Source organism: Epinephelus moara, chromosome 20 (assembly GCF_006386435.1).
Source record: "Epinephelus moara isolate mb chromosome 20, YSFRI_EMoa_1.0, whole genome shotgun sequence".
Classification (NCBI taxonomy): domain Eukaryota; kingdom Metazoa; phylum Chordata; class Actinopteri; order Perciformes; family Serranidae; genus Epinephelus; species Epinephelus moara.
In genome coordinates this window covers 38,688,560-38,705,723 of record NC_065525.1, presented here as the reverse complement: position 1 = coordinate 38,705,723, position 17,164 = coordinate 38,688,560, and the positions used below count along the sequence as shown (strand labels likewise).

The 17,164-nt window shown below is 43.5% G+C and overlaps 1 protein-coding gene across 7 annotated transcripts in view; it reads right to left on the bottom strand.

Annotated features, from left to right (window-relative positions):
- Positions 1-249: 249 nt before the first annotated feature.
- The window catches only part of phf21ab (PHD finger protein 21Ab), a 45,799-nt gene continuing 28,884 nt past the window's right edge, over positions 250-17,164 (bottom strand). The window contains exons 9-19 of one of the 7 annotated variants that reach the window (XM_050073811.1): positions 14,266-14,358; positions 11,874-12,215; positions 10,489-10,605; positions 10,356-10,407; positions 10,186-10,265; positions 9,241-9,301; positions 5,849-5,871; positions 4,957-5,244; positions 4,682-4,757; positions 4,499-4,602; positions 250-3,407 (exon numbers count right to left, since the gene is read on the bottom strand). In XM_050073811.1, coding sequence (XP_049929768.1) covers positions 2,547-3,407; positions 4,499-4,602; positions 4,682-4,757; positions 4,957-5,244; positions 5,849-5,871; positions 9,241-9,301; positions 10,186-10,265; positions 10,356-10,407; positions 10,489-10,605; positions 11,874-12,215; positions 14,266-14,358 — 2,097 coding nt within the window. In that variant the 3' untranslated portion in view covers positions 250-2,546. Of the gene's footprint in view, positions 3,408-4,498; positions 4,603-4,681; positions 4,758-4,956; positions 5,245-5,640; positions 5,748-5,848; positions 5,872-9,240; positions 9,302-10,185; positions 10,266-10,355; positions 10,408-10,488; positions 10,606-11,873; positions 12,216-14,265; positions 14,359-17,164 lie in introns of all 7 variants that reach the window. The other 6 variants (XM_050073809.1, XM_050073810.1, XM_050073815.1 and 3 more) reach the window with 6 other exon arrangements.

The following is a 17,164-nucleotide window of genomic DNA, read 5'->3' as shown; positions in this document are numbered from 1 at the left end:
GGCCCCAAAATGGTAATTGCCAGGTATAAAAAAAGAGGTGCTTCCACACTGTGTGACCCATAGAGTAAGCGCACTACAGATGACGATGGTTTAGTGCTCAGCTAATTTGTCTTGTACACTTTGCAAATGTTATTAGGCCAAATGGATCAAATTTTGATAGTGAAACTAGTCACTTTGCAGGGACTGTGACACTCAGAAAAATGAATTCACTGATTTCTCTTTTGCCATGTAAGACTATGGGAAAATGTCTTTTTGGACTGCAGGGCATCACGTGACGGTGCAATTACACTATTTGACCACTACGAAATCAGGCTTCAAAACTGGCCCTGCTCACTTCCTGGTGGTAGGAACAACTTGTGGTCGCATGGGTTTGTGAAGAGTTATAGGAGTCCTTTTTGTAATGTTCTGTTTGGCTATACTGTGTTCAAACTAATTTGTTTGAAGCATACTGAATCCTTGTTGGTTTAAGATCACTATCAGTCAAATGAAGAAGGTAAATTTGGGTTTTAGAGATAGGGGGGATGTTGGTTTAAAGGCGTCAGTACGTGTTTGTATGACACTTTTATGATATAGTAATATATTGGTTGTCTGAACACAGTCTGAGTCACTGACCGGGGGGCTACGGATGCTGGCATAAACAAAGTGTTTGATGGAGCACTTGACAGTGTTTGACCGTTCAGACGCTGCAATCGAAGGAGTACATCCGCAAAATTTTGTAACTTTCCTAAACTGGTGGTGAGACCGTGAACAATCGAGTGCGACCATCCAACAGTGAGCTCCGTTATACCCATTTCTAGAATTCATCTCATCTCGCACATCTCTACACTGACAAGTTTTCAACCTCGCCTTCCTGTGTGAAGATTTAGAGGGCACTTCATTTCAGCTAATTTACTCTAAGCATAGTGAGCTGTTGGGTGTTTAGAGGGGAGGTCACATTTGACTGTTGCTGGACTGAAGGAAGGTAAGTTTGGGTTTAGTCACCATCAGTAAATGGTAAAGGTTTTTCTGTTGACTGAAGACTTGAAGGTTTAACTTGCTGGTTGATGGGGAGGTTAGAGTACGTTGATCTAAAGGAATCAGTACGCTTCAGACAAACACATTAAACAGCATCAGAAGTGAACAAGACTTCCCAGACATGTCCAGACATACATAGGAACTGGATTGGGATTGGAATTTTAAAGTCATCGATTGACTGGAGAGAAAGAGGTGAGTAGTTGGTTCATGGATTAGGGCTGTAAAGTTTGTTTGTTGGCGTTTAAAAGGGATGTCACATTGGATTATGGTGGACTGGGAAGGCAAGTCCAGGTTTTCCAATAACAATAACCAGCTTTTTAACTCGCCTTCCAGTGTTGGCATTCGGACGACACTTTGTACAAACTAGCTCATTTGAAGCAACTGAAACCTTTTGGTGAGGGAGGTCACATTGGAATTGTTGGCGGACAGGAAATGACAGGTTTCAGTTTTAGTGGGAGGTTACTGGTTGATTGGGAGAGGTCATGGTTTTCAGTAGACTGTGGATAGTTTGTGAAGTTAAGGAAGTTTGTATAAAGACATTAGCCTCCTCCACATTTTCGACATCTCACATCCTTAATGCAGTAAGGGGCCAGGTGAGCTGTTGTGACAAAGTGGTAATGGTTTCACCTTCTTTTCTTTTTTGTTTGGTGTGTACAAACAAGTGCAACACCATGACGTCCTCTCGGAGAGACTGTCTGAAACTGTGAGCTGTGACCCCCTTTCTTGAATTCAACACATCCCTCAGAGTTTTAACCTCGCCTTCAAGTGTGGCCATTCAGAACAGATGAACATTTTTGCCTTCAGATGTGTTCATAAGACACGCAGTTCATTTGAAGCATACTGAAGCTTTTTTAGATTTAAGAGAAAGGTTCGACTGAATCGTTGGCGGACTGGACAGGAACGTTTTTTTTGACTGAAGATGTATTTGATGGGGAAGTCTGTTAAAGATCAGGCAAAGGAGGGTTTAGGGATAAGACTTGTTGGTAGAGGTTTAGAGGAGTTCGGGGTGGTGGGACTGCAGAAGTAAAAGGTTGTTCACATTAAGTTTGTTGGGACGAGGGGATGAACAGGCTCTCTTTTCAGTACTCATACTCTATCACAACACTGCTTTGTAGACCAGTAACCCCTGACAGATGTTTGGTTCCATGTTCTCGGTTTTCTCCGTGCCCATATGAACCCACCCCCCTCCCCCCCCCACAAGAGAACACAGGGGCCACTATAACAGGCACACACTGGTGTGATGATGAATTAAATCTCCCTTTGAGCATTCCCACCACTGACGTCTATCACTAATTGGCATGATGACACTGGTGCGTAAGCCTTCCTGTAGCCCAGCTCTGTGGGTGGAGCAGCCTACGTCTTCCCAGAGTCATGTGACTTGGGCTGTATATCTACCATTGACACAGTCTGACAATACAATGCAAACAAACAACATTTATACAGATTGGCAACTTCAGGGCACCGGACGGTGCAAGCAAAAGTCTTTTTTTTTTTTTTAATATATATGTTTGAATTCCCGCAGAGACGTAGCATTACTTTTTATTGTCCAAACTGCTGACGAGAGCTGGCAAAGAATGCTGGGAGGGTTCTGAGGTTTTGCTGTTGTTGTTGTTGCTGCTGCCGTCACTGTCAGTGACCTCCTCCTGTTTCTTCTCCACCGCTGTCTCTGGAGGGTTGACGGCAGCCATCTTGTTCTCAGAGTTGGTGGTGGCGTTGGTGGTGCAGGCTCCTGCGGGGCTGTGGTCGGGGCAGGCCGGCTCGGCCGTACCGTTGGTGGTGGCAACAGGCGCGACCACTGAGGGAGCGGGAATGTCAACCACCGGAGCTGCGTCAGTCTCAGGCTTCGCCACAGCCTCCACCTGAAGGCCAGTCCCTGTGTCACCCCCTCCCCCTACGCCATCACCAGGCCCTGCCTTACCCCCTGCTGCCCCCACACCAGGGCTGTTTTCTGCTGTCAGGACTGCGCTGTCTTCTAGGACAGCCTGGCTGTCGGTGTCTCCTGCTGCTGCTCCTCCTGCTGCTCCTGCTCCTCCTGCTGCTCCTGCTGTTCCTGCTGTTCCTGCTGCTCCTGCTGCTCCTGCTGCTCCTGTTGTCTGGTTGTTCCCTACGGCTCCGTGCTCCTCTGGTTTGTTGTCTCCATCAGTGCTGCTGCTGGTTGAGGAGCTCCCAGCCTTCGCTTTCTCCGCAGAGTTAGCTTCTGGTGCTGCTTCAGAGCCAACTGCAACTTCAGCACCGTCCTGGACTCTGGCACTGGCCTCCTTCACCTCTGTCTCTGCCAGAGCCTGGTTGAAATTGAAGGCTTGGATGAGGCGAATCAGGTGTTTGACCTTCTCCAGGGAGAGATGCATGTCTTTCTGACGAGCCAGGATGCTGTTTTTGGTCTCCATGCATTTCTGAGGGAGGAAAAACAACATGGTCAGATTTTATTTAATTTAAGGAACAACCAAAAATAATTTATCAAGGAGTAATTTATCACCTCAAGTTCCTGTGCCTCTAGATTCTGGATCAGTCTATATTTCTACTATGGAGCAGTGTGTCCTGTCAGTTCACTGATGTTTAATTCTGAGACACCTGACTCTTCTTTTGAGGGGGGCAATGGTTGGGGTTTGATAGCTTTTCATTAAATCTGCATGCAGTACTGAATATATCTGGCCGTCAGGTGAAGTGTTTATGTTGGGACACCAGTGTGTCCACACACGGATCATGAAGTGTGACTTTTGTCGCTTTTGTTTGTCCCTCATTTCCTGTCATCTCTCTACTAACTAGTTTTACAATGCCCCGAAAGATACTTTTTAAAGCGTTTGTGTCGACAAGCTGCACAGTCAAAAGGATGTTTTGCTGATTTTTAATCAGCTTTGTATCATAACAACGTGAGTAGTATGTGTAAATGAACTATGGCAAACTTCCCTCCATCTAACCAGCACTTAGATCTCTCTGCTCATGTCACAGCTCAGCCTCTCTCTGGCTCTGGGACTGTTGCTCGAACTACAGATTGTTCTTCCTCATATAACATATTTTTGCTTACTGTTCAACTGTAATACGAGGTTCTTTGTTATGAGTTGGCCGCCATATTCTTTTTGGACAAGCCGAAACCTGGGAAAATGGGGGCTATGGGGTATGACAGATACGCAATGTAACTGGAACTGCGATGTTGGAGGGTTAAAGCAGGCGGCGCTAGATATAAAGGGATGAGGTCCACTCAGGAGCTCTTAGACTGACAGAACTTTTCAGTTGCACTCAAATGGATGGTGACTGTACTGGATGGAGCAGTGAGTGACAACAACCGCGCCCACAATTAAGAGTACTGTTTGCTGTGGAAACACTAGGGTCTAGGTACCATGTCTGAAGGGTTACTTTTGGTTCCAAAGGCTGAAAGTGTTTGGTGGAAACGGGGCTTTAGAGTACCAGAATATTTTATTAACCGTCTCTACCATGATCCGTCTCTAGTGACTGTGTTGCTGAGCTGTCTGAGAGAGTTTCTTACTGTTATGGAGTTGCTGAGCTGTTTGACTCTCTGCTCCAGCTGCTCTCGCTCCAGTTTCAGTTCAGAACTCCATTTCATCAGCTTCTGTTTCTCCTCTTCTTTAGCTGCAGCAGAGACCAATAAAATGTTAGTCTCACCGTTAACTGTTGAACACATGCAGATGTGAAAGTGATCTAACGTCACCTTCTTTGTAGGCGATGTAGGAATGAACAATAGCCAGAGTACCAGGCCAGGGAATGGCTTCTTCTTTCTTCAGGATCTGCAGAGAGAAGCTCGCAGTTGTCAAAGAGGTCGAGACTTAGAAAAGACTCAAGGGGAGACACATTTAGCCGCCACCCTGTGGTGAGGCTGAACAGGGACAAGCAATGGAGTGGATGGATGTGAGATGCCAATCTTTACTGACACAATGAATGGGACAGAAGCACAAAAAAACCATACTGCATCATGTTTATGCTTACAAAGGATTGAACAGTCCTACAGTTCAGGACAGAGTGGCACAAAGCAGATTTTACAGTCAAGTACAGCTGCTGGCCCTGATTGGCCCTTCTCTTTCCCCCTGACTCAGGATCAGTCACGGCTGCTGCGGTTACCTGATCTTGACATTTTGGACAGATCCACATGCCTTTAGGAATGGTTTTCAGGGGTGGATCCAGGCAGTCCAGGTGATAAACACGAGAACACGTGTCGCACATGAGCAACTGGCCACTGCGTCTGCACACAGTGCAGAAATCCTCATGGATGTCTCCCTGTGAGGAAGAATTGGACCAATCAGTTTCCCACCAACCATGTGTGGAGAGGCAGGGGGAGGCACCATGATCTGAGTCGGCCTGGTTTTAATATCTAATGGACATGGTGTGTGTTACGTTACTGAGCCCACAGAGAAAAGTTACTTGACGTCTGGGAGTTAGAATGTGCTCTGAGTAGTAGTTATTATGGAGTCTACAGGACACTGTTCACTTTGTAAGGCTGAAAGTAAAAAATCAACTGATGGCTGATGATTATCACATGGAGACAACAAACTAATGAAGTGTTTGTGGATGTCTGGGGGTGCAAATGAGTGACAGAGCTACTGGGCCAATAAGGATTGTGTGTGACGGGCTTTCCAACCCTCTGAACTGTCCGTCTCCCCCATCGTTACTTACATCCCCAGAGCTGGGGCTGGGCAGGGGGAGGGGACGGACGGGGCTGGAGGGGGAGGTCGGGGTGAGGCTGCCCAGCTCCGGGACGCTGCTGTATTTGGGTGGGCGACCTGGGTGAAATGAGACAGACAACAAAGACGGAAAACAAAGAAAAAAAAAGAAAGATGGAGAGGGGGGAAGAAAACAAAAACAAACAGTCTGTATGACATACCTTGGAAAGGGAGTCTTCGTTGGCTAGCATGAGACAGGGGAGCGGTAAGGGAGGAAGAGGAGGAAGAGGAGTCAGAAGCACAGACAGCAGTGTTAGTGCAGGAGACTGGCTATGTGCGAGCTGAAGCCGAGCACCAGTACAACCTACTGAAGCTCAGTGTCAGGTGTTATCACACCTCAGTCACCTGTTCAGGTCCTGATGTTATTATGGGATGTCACCAGGGCTGCAGACAGCTGGTTACAAACACTGAGGTCAAGTTCAGTCTGGAGACTCCCGAGAGACAGAATCTAAAATCACTGGTAAAAATTAGATATCCTGACTTTTAGTGTCTAGTATGGGTACTGAATCCTACATTTCCCATAATGCAACTGATATTTAATTAGAGCCCTTTAGAGCTGTGTAACAAACCTCAAAGTTTTTTGGGTACCAGCCAAAATGTGTCAGGCATCAAAAGTTGGGTTCGAATGCTTCAAGTAATTCTTTATTAATAATTGTTTATTAGGAATATTGTTTTTATTTACTTACTTGTTTATTAATTATTTATTTATAACTATGATTTTTATTTATTTATTTACTATTTTTATTCACTTATTGTGTATTACGATTAATTACTAGGATTTTTATTTATTTATTTATTGACTAATTATGTATAACTATTACTTATTTATGTTCTAATTTTTTATTTACTTGTTTCATAATTATGTATTATTATTTATTACTTTTATCTTTATTTTTTATTTGCTTATTTAGTAATTATTCATAACTCTTATTTTTATTTATGTTCTGATTTTTTATTTACTTGTTTCATATTGATTTATTACTATTTATTACTATTATTTAATTTATGTATTTACTTGTTATTCAATAATGACTTATTCATTTTTTGTAATTTAGGGTTATTTATTTCATTTATTTTTATTTATTCATTTTACCTCTACTGTTTTACTTGTATATATCTCTTATTTTATGTAATCTTATTTTTTAATTAAATTTTTACTTCTCTATTTATCAATATTTTCCCTCTGAGGAACATTAAAGAATATCTTATCTTATCTTTGAGCAGTTTCTAATAAATAAATTAATAAAAGAAACTTATTATTCATTTTAACATGTTTTCTTTTTTTAAACTATCAATATAAAAAATAAAAGTAATGTCTCAGCTGATATTTTTATTTTTACATAAACCTGAAATATAACAGACAAAAAAAAAATAAAAAAATTTCAGGTATCAATATTAATTAAATTTAATATAACTGTTACTAACACACACACTAAGCCAGACATTTGGAGTGTCTCAGTAGCTGAGGGATATTGGTTTGTTTTTTGTCTACCACCTACTATATTTTATTCCTATATTATAACTGAGTCCGAGCTTTCATCAGTTATGATGTACTGTTGTCGGGTGAATCTATTTAAATGTAAATATACTGAGTTGAAACTTACTGAAAAGAGCCTCTAAAACACCCACCATGTTAAAGTTTTTATTTGTTGTGTAAAACTCCCCCACATTTAAAAAACATAAACCCCAAAGACCTCGGTGTTTTCAGCAGCTGCAGCCCTTTGGTGATGACCACCTCCACTTTGTTTTGGTGGCTGCTGTGATAAAATCTGACACTGTGAGTTACACGTGAATCAACTTTTAGTCTTTTCTCCTGATAAAATGTGAATCCAGTGTTAGAGGTTCAGTTGAACAGAGGGTCACCTGTAAGTGGAAGCTTCATGGATTCAGTTTTAGTGTTTTGAGGTGTGAAGTAATAAAAGCTAACTCATGTTAGTCTTGTTAACAGTCGAGTTAACGTTCACACAAGTCGCTGTGATCGTGTTCTGAATGATCTGAACTGAACAGCAGAGATTTAAAACATCACTCATTAAAAACTCCTCCGAGATACTTTCAGTCATACCAGGAATCTGTGATGTTGAACACAAAGTTTAGGACTCGACCTGTCTCTGATTCTTCTACTTTAAACAGTAAACTGACTACACTTCCCAGGATGCCTTGCAACAAATCCCAGAGAAGAGAACAGGTGTGAAGGTTCAAATGGATTTATATCTTCTTCATCCAGAGGTCAGAAACAACCACAGAGCAGGAAGTGATTTAGTGTATAGATCAGCTCAGGCTGCAGCCAATCATCACTTTCATTACTGATTGATTAATTGATTATTTAAATAAATAGTTATTCTGTAAAACATCTAAAAAAGTCATTTTCTCTGAAACACAAAGTCAGTTTATAATTACTGTATATAAAATAGAGAAACAGCAGATCATCCATGTAAGAGGCTGAAATCAGCTGATATTTGACTCTGTCTTGATGAATGACATTGATTTCTGAAGATTATTTTTTGGGCTTTTTGGCCTTTGTTTGACAGGACAGTAGCAGCGTCAATGGGGGACAGAGAGGGGATGACATGCAGCAAAGGGCTGCAATTCGGAATTGAACCTGTGGCCACTGAGGCAAGGATGTAGCCTTTTTACATGGGGTGTCTGCTCTAACAGGTGACCTACTTGGCACCCCATCCTAAAGGCACTTTTATTTTTGTTACTGATATATGCAAATGTTAATTCCTTTTTGCTAAGTTTGAACAAAAAGTAGTGCAATGATATTACAGGGATGGTGATGAATCATAAAACGTTTTTAATCATGTGGTGTTTTCTTGCTTTCATATTATGAAAAAGAAAAGAGAAATAGATTTTCAAAAATTGCATTATTTTACCACACTTACAATTTGATATGTATCTAGAATCAGGGGTTATGATCCAAGATATTGAGATACACTGTGCTGCCCCTTCAGTGACGATAAAGTATCTGAATCATACACTATATACTCTGAGTGATCCTGTTTCTTTTCTGTCGTTCATTTAGTGAGGGCGGCAATGACAGAGTGTATGTGTATCTGCAGGTTTACTGAAGAGGAGCAGAGAACCTGTCGGAGAAACAGATGCAGCCTGAGCTGAAATATCACTTTTCTTATCGTATCTCCAAATCTGCTGATGTCTGAGGTGACTCATGTGAAACAAATATAAATCCAGCTGTAAGACATTAAACTGACTGAAGCGACAGGAAACAGGAAGCAGGAAGCAGCAGGAGGAGGGAAGACTTGTTTAAGAGCGTGTTATTAGTACTGAGTCAGATATTAGTCTCTGTTCTACTGTTCCTACTGTACTGACCCTCTGCTGACCTCGATACAGCTGCACCTGCTCCTCTCTGTTTTCTACTGTACTCACTGTGCTGTATCTTTACTTACACTTTACAGCTCTACTGTGTCTCTACTTGATTCTGTTCTCGTGTATCTTTCTCTGCTTCTCTTACTGTATCTTCTACTCTCCCAGTCTCTAGTTTGTTTCTACCAGTTGTTGCTGGTCTGGGACCAGCAGATCAGTGTTTCATACGGACCTCTCTTCCTGGTCCCCTGGTGCAGAGGGCTGTTCAGGTAACTCACTGCACTCTTTTTCCTCTGCAACAAGAAGTGGAAACACAAAAAACATGTTATGAAATATAACAGTAGTAATGACATGTGAATAATCGTTAATGAATCGCAAGCCCGTCACTCCTCTTTTGACTCAGTGATGCCAGAATGCTGTCTAAAATCACACACTGAGGTGCAATGATGCTGCCGTCGTTTGTCTTCGTGTAAAAATGCAAAGGAGGCATAAAGAAGGGACTTAGGAGCAGCTCTGTGTAAAAAGGGCTTTCACCTCTTCTACAGCGCTAACAGTAGCTAATGTTTGCTTAGAAATGGAGTCTGCAAACGTCAACAAACGACTGGCACCCACCACATCACACAGCAAGTCTACACATGCTGTGTTTTTGTTATATTCATTAAGAAGCGGCGGACTGGCAGTGACCGACCTTCCCTTGGCGCACTGTAGCAACTTGAATTCAGCCAGAGCCAGACTTATTGCCAGGGGTTTGATTACTCCCTGCTGCATCAGTAAACTTTATGTTGCTGCTGTTACACAGGTTAGACCTAGTGCTGTCACTGGCCACCAACCCTCTGTGAACCCCGGGGCTGGGGTCTGTGCTGGATGAATTCTAGTTGCTAAAGCGGCTAAGGTCCAAGCTTCCATTTGCTCGCCTCCCAGTGAAGTACCTTCCCAGAGGCAGGGAGTGAGGTGGAAGGCTTACAGGTAAGCTACTTAGTATCATTGAGCCGATGGTCCAAATGAAATACAGGAACATCACAGATAGTAACATTACTCTAAATTTGATTGTAATTAATTTTACAGCCTTCTATCAGCATGACGATGGTCAATCACGATTGATCAGTCCGATACCCAGGTGCTTGCTCGCAGCATGGTGTGAATTTTAAACAAACTGGGTTTTAAAACACGTCTGTACCTCAGGTTCAAACACGGCGCCGCTGTACACCGGGTTGGCCGTCGTTCTCCTCTTCCTCTCCTGTCTTTTGCTCTGAATTTCTGTAATCAAAACATCAGAGCGTTAATACAGCAACCTTCATGGTTGCAACATCAGCACTGAAAAAGAAGAACCTCCAAACAATCACTCACCTTCCAAGTGGTCGTGTGTTACGAGGCCCAGAGACACCATGAAGGCCAGTTTCTAGAAGAGAGAAACAGTTACATCATCAGAAACAGAAACACTGAAGCCGTCATGTGTCAGCTGTCACTCTGTGCTACAGACCTCTGGACTCTCCTCTTTCTTAGGTCGGGGAGGAGGAGGAGACAACGGGGGAGTGGAGGAGGAGGGGAGGGTGACAACCACCTTCTGCTCGGCTCCACCTCCTGGTTTAACAGTCTGCTGAGGGGAGGAGAAGAAGAAGAAGAAGACAGCTGTAAGGACAAGATTCAGTCACAGACTGATATGGAGGTCAGCAACGACGTGTTGTCTGTGGCCGGCTGCATGAAGCATCTCAAGTTTCTCTGATGAGGATTCCACTTAAGGTTTTATTTTTCCTTAGTTAAGGAAATTATTTAAGACAGCTGCAACAAACATTTCAATCTGATTCCCTATGTCCTCAGTCCATCTTAAATATGTTATGAATACTTTACAGTTGCCGAAGTGACAGAACAAGATGATGCTGAGTAGCTACCGTCTGACTCAACACAGTTCGGGGGAACCCAGCGATAGAGAAAAACTGCTTGGAGTGCACCTCCTGCTCCGCTCTGATGGAAACTTCATGATGCTGCTCAGATGATGATTAAGAGCATTTGAAACTCTGTGCACAACCCTGCATACTGTGGACTCCAAAACATCCCCAAAACAGACAGGAAGGAGTGGGTAGCGAAGACACGAAGTGTAATTAGTAGCTGTTGGACAGCAGGGAAAGCTCAGTTGTGCTGTGTCGGGCAATTTTGTTGGCCAACGAATAAACTCAATGCTGATTAAATCTATAATCTGGCAACAACTGCTCATTAGTTGGTGCATCTGTAGGGTTGTTCCTGTATCATAAAACTTTGGAACAACTTTGTTCCCCTCAATGAAAAGAAAAACTCAGCTACAGCACACTTTGTTGAAGTTACGCAGCTCCTTGTGGTTCCTCAAGTTTCTTTTTTAAGTTGTTTCTGATGATGATTGTGCATTTACAGAAATTACTAAAGATAAAAACACAACATAAGGCTAAAAACATAAGTACTGAAGGAATTATTCTAAAGACAGGACTGAAGATGAATTTGAAGGAAACCTTAAATCAATTCTTAAGGAAAATCTTCCATTAAGATGCCTGATACAACCAAGCACTGAACTACATTGAGATATAAAAATGTCACTTTGTTGATTTGAAATCCTGTCAAAGATGATTTTATTATCCTCTTGTGACGACAAGACAGTAACTGAAGCACCAGAAAATACACCACATTTAGCAAATCTAATTTTGCTAAATTTAAAAGGCTTTGTTGAAAAGAAATATCCATCTATGATTTCTCATTTGAAAAAATAATCCTATAAAAAGCACTCAGAAATCCCCATGGATGCTCTTGCTATCATCACAAACAAAAATATATCACTATTTTTCAGAAGCTGACATGCATACGCTTATTAACCTGCAGACTTGGCTCAGGTACTCGTACCTTGGGCTCAGGGGTCAGGCTGCTGATCTGGATGGGCTGGGCGGGAGTTGGGGTGAGGATAGGGGTGAGGCTGGGCGCCTGGGCGGGGCTGGCGAGGCGGGTGGGTGCAGTGGAGACCGGCGTGGTGATGACGATGCCCGTCAGCGGGGTGGTGCCGGTCTTGCTGCAGGGCTGTCCGTTGACGATGCGGACCTGGTGGATGGGAGCCGCCGAGGGCAGCGAGGATGACAACTTGGTCGCCAACATGACGGGCCTCTGGAGCAGCTGTGGGGCCGCCATCATGGGCGGGGGAGGGGCCGGGGCGATGTGGATGTTGGTGGGTGTGGCCGGTTTTGGCCTGACCTGGTGACAGCAGAGAGCCAATCAGAAAATGACACCACGATGACCAGACACCGCTGAGTAACGCCACTGTGGAGCTCTGTCTCAGGCTGACCGCTATACTACTAATACTAATACCAACACTACAGTCTGCTGCTACTACTATTCTATTACCATCACTGATACTACTACTAGTACTACTGCTTCTATCCATCCATGTCAAAGTATATAACTGACATGTTTTGTGTGTTTTATTCTAAAATGTCATGAGAACGTTGTTTTTGTAGTAGAGCGATGATATCAGCAGGAGGTCAATGAATGTGTAGCACCACTGTACAATGCTTTAAAAGCTTCCTGTCTAATAATCACAGTTATTGATACTACAAGTACGGGCTGTTATTCTCATACCAGAACAGAACTATGAACTGGAACAGACTGGTTTCCAGTTAAATGACCTCACTATTGGAATGAACTGAACAACACCAACCAACTGTATCACCACTCAGAAGGACCACTCATATCCAATTAGATATTTGTGTGAAATTTTGTCATAACTAGTATATGAATTCCTGAATGAACAAAACACATTTTGTGAGGTCACAGTGACCTTTGACCACCAAATCAACACCAGTTCATCCTGACTCAAAGTGGCTGTTTGTGCCAAATTTGAAGAAATTATCTTCAAGTGTTCTTGAGATATCACATTCACAAGAATGAGAGGGATGCAAGGTCAGAGTGACCTTTGACCACAAGGTTCTTATAAATTAATCATTGATTCCAGGTAGATGTTTGCGCCAAATTTGAAGAAATTCCCTCCAGGTGTTCATCACATATCGCATTCATGAGTTGCAATGGACGAGGTCACAGTGACCTTGAACTTTGACTTTTGACCACCAAATCCAAATCAGTTTATCCTTGACTCATAGTGGCTGTTTGTGCCAAATTTGAGGAAATTGTGTTCCTGAGATATCACCTTCACAAGAATGAGATGGATGCAACGTCACAACGACTTTGACCCATGACCCTTAATCTAATCAGTTTTTCCTTGACTCAAAGTGGGCATTTGTGCCAAATTAACATAAATTTACTCAAGGTGTTCTTAAGATATCACGTTCATGAGAATGGGACGGATGAACAACCAAAAAACATGATAATGCTTCTGGCAACAGCTATCGCTGATGCAGAGGCATAATCATGTGCAGAACAAGAGAAAAAGAGACTAAATATATATAATGACTCAGTGGGTATAGGCAAATAAGTGAACAGCTAGAACAGTCTGTAAAGTTCAAAAAAATGACATCACTCTAAAGTAATGAAGCATTTCAAACCAGGAAAAGACAAAATTTAGCAAATTACATATCCAAAAATTTTAGACAACATCTAGTCTCATATCACAGTATTGATTTAATATCAATACATGTGTCCAGCTGTACATGGAGGAAAAGGAAGAGTTTTGTTTGTTTAATAAAGTAATGTGTATACTTGTTTTCTCTTTGAAACCTGGAAAAGTAACTCTTAACAAATAGTAAACCTTATTATGTATGACCTTTGTGACCTGGCCTGTGTATTATGCAGTCTTTATGATCTATTAAAACCAATCAAATACACTACCACTATCATGAATCAGCTGCTTACATTATTGTCACAGCTACTACAGGTGCTCCCAGTGGCATTTCTCAGCACAGATAAACATCACTAACAAGTTTCCACTTAAAGGGTTAAAACACACCGACAGCCAGGAAAACAAAATACCAAGAAGCTGCAGGAAAACAAGCTCTCACCACAAAAGGTAAACACACTCACACTCACACACACACACACACACACACATTCACAGGCAGGAAACCTTTAAAACAACCCGTTCACAGGTCAGTCGGAAAATTAAAAAAAGCACAACGAGAGGAGAAGAGATGAGTAGAGGCAGCACAGAGCAAACAATGTTTTAGTGCCACGGAGCAAGGCATGAGTGTTTGCTTTGCTGCCCTCTGCTGGAGGGTGAGCGAGTCACCGGAGGTGGGCCACACACACTGATCTTAGGGGGTTAGGGTGGGAGGCGGGTCTTACAGGGACGCACCTGTGGCTGAAAGGTGGGTCGAGGCGTCAGTCTAGGAGGAGGGACAAACTGAGGAACTTTGATTGGCTGGGCGGTGGTGGTGGTGGCCTGCACCTGAGACAAAACCACAGCAGATGTGGATCTGTGCTGCTGTTACACTGACACGTCTACTGCTGTTACACTGACACGTCTGACGCTGTTACACTGACATGTCTGCCGCTGTTACACTGACACGCCTGCTGTTACACTGACACGCCTGCTACACTGGCACATCTGCTGCTGTTACACTGATACATCTCCTGTTACACTGACATGCCTGCTGTTACACTGGCACGTCTGCTGCTGTTACACTGGCACGTCTGCTGCTGTTACACTGGCACGTCTGCTGCTGTTACACTGACACGTCTGCTGTTGTTACAATGACATGTCTGCTGCTGTTACAATGACATGTCTGCTGCTGTTACACTGACACGTCTGCTGCTGTTACAATGACACGTCTGCTGTTATACTGACACATCCGCTGCTGTTACACTGGTTACACTAACACGTCTGCTGCTGTTACAATGACATGTCTGCTGTCACACTGACACGCCAGCTGCTGTTACACTGGCACGCCTGCTGCTGTTACAATGACATGTCTGCTGCTGTTAATGACATGTCTGCTGCTGTTGCACTGACACGTCTGTTGTTACACTGACACGTCTGCTGTTGTTACACTGGTTACACGAACACGTCTGCTGCTGTTACAATGACATGTCTGCTGTTACACTGGCACGTCTGCTACTGTTACACTGGCACATCTGCTGTTGTAACAGACACATCTGCTGCTGTTACACTGACACATCTGCTGCTGTTACAATGACACATCTGCTACTGTTAACACTGACACGTCTGCTGTTGTTACACTGACACGTCTGCTGCTGTTACACTGGTTACACTAACACGTCTGCTGCTGTTACAATGACATGTCTGCTGTCACACTGACACGCCAGCTGCTGTTACACTGGCACGTCTGCTACTGTTACACTGGCACATCTGCTGTTGTAACAGACACATCTGCTGCTGTTAAACTGACACATCTGCTGCTGTTACAATGACACATCTGCTACTGTTACACTGACACATCTGCTACTGTTAACAATGACACATTTGCTGTTACACTGACACATCTGCTACTGTTACACTGACACATCTGCTACTGTTACACTGACACTTCTGCTACTGTTACACTGACGCATTTGCTGTTGTAGCAGACACATCTGCTGTTACATTGACACATCTGCTGTTATATTGACACATCTGCTCGTACACCCACACATCTGCTGACACATCTGCTGCTATTACATTGACACATCTGCTGTTACACTGACATGTCTGCTGTTACACTGACACATCAGCTGTTGTTACACTGACATGTCTGCTGTTACACTGACACTTCAGCTGTTGTTACACTGACACGTCTGCTGTTACACTAACACCCCTGCTGTTGTTTCACTGACACATCTTCCACTGTAACACTGACACATGTGCTGACACGCCTGCTACTATTACACTGACACGCCTGCTGTTACACTGACACGTCTGCACCGACACCTCTGTTGTTACACTGACACATCTGCTGCTGTTACACTGACACATCTGTTGTTAGACTGACACGTCTGCTGCTGTTACACTGACACGTCTGCTGCTGTTACACGGACACGTCTGCTGCTGTTACCCTGACATGTCTGCTGCTGTTACCCTGACAATATTCTGACACACTGGTGTTACTGTACCAAAATAGGGTACGCTCTCATATTGGCTCGAGGGATGTAATGAGATCCGATACTTTGGTACAGACGCCAAAATTCTAAAACACGATGATATTTGTTTTTATCCATCAACGTTGGTACTTGGGATGCAATTCTTCCAGACCTTACAGGGCAACATACAATAGGGTTGGGTCGGTTCTCGGTAATACCAATTCGGTTTGGTACTCCGTCTTGGACCAGGTTTTATTTTTTGAGACTGACCGGACCGCATACACGGGCGGAACGTACGCAGAGCGGACTCCGCGGAGGTCCGCCCGGTAAAAGTGGACGTCCGCAAGCCCTGTGCACGCAAAGCACGACGTGTCAGTGTAACGACTCTGCTCTGCGCACCAGTGTCACACAAAAGACTGTTCGGCATGTATTTTTCACATTGCGGGGATTTTTCACGGATATTTTTACACGGAGTCCGCTCCGCTTATAGTACTCCGGAGTCTGTGAGCACCTGTGTCTGCCTCTTCACCAAGCGCACAGCAAGCAGGAGAGAGAGGGGGGTGGGGCAGGTACTGAGCTAGGGGATGCGAGTGCGCATGCGCCAAGGCCTCTACTGTAGCCTGGAGTTTGTTTAATAGTGACGGGGAGTTGATAATGGCGGACAATTTAGTCTCGACGAAATCAAAGAATGCGCCACTATGGCAACACTTTGGCTTTGAGCCAGACGAAGGAGGCAACCCTTGTTTGCACTGACTGAGTAAGCTGCAAAATTTATTTGTAAGGAATAGAAGAAACAACTTGTTACTGTCACTCTGTTGTCCTAAGGTCGTTTTTTATTTTACATGAGTCAATTGCTCCCCCAAGTGGCGAAAATCCGATATTACCGACTTGATGCGGTATTTTACAAAAACCGGACCGTTTTTTTTTTTCCTCATACCGACCCAACCCTAACATACAAGTACTGTGGTCTGCCATTAAATGCCAAAGGCAGAAGAAGAACGCCTACCACCATGAATGAACAACAACAATCTGTGGAGGACATGACAAGTGCTACAGTAATGACAGCTCTGCCTCAACTTGTAGAAAAGAAAAGCATTTTTTCTCTCTTTGAGGGAGGTAATTTGAACCATAGTTGCAAGGGGGGTGGGCATGTTTCAAATATATTTTTTTTGTTTGCA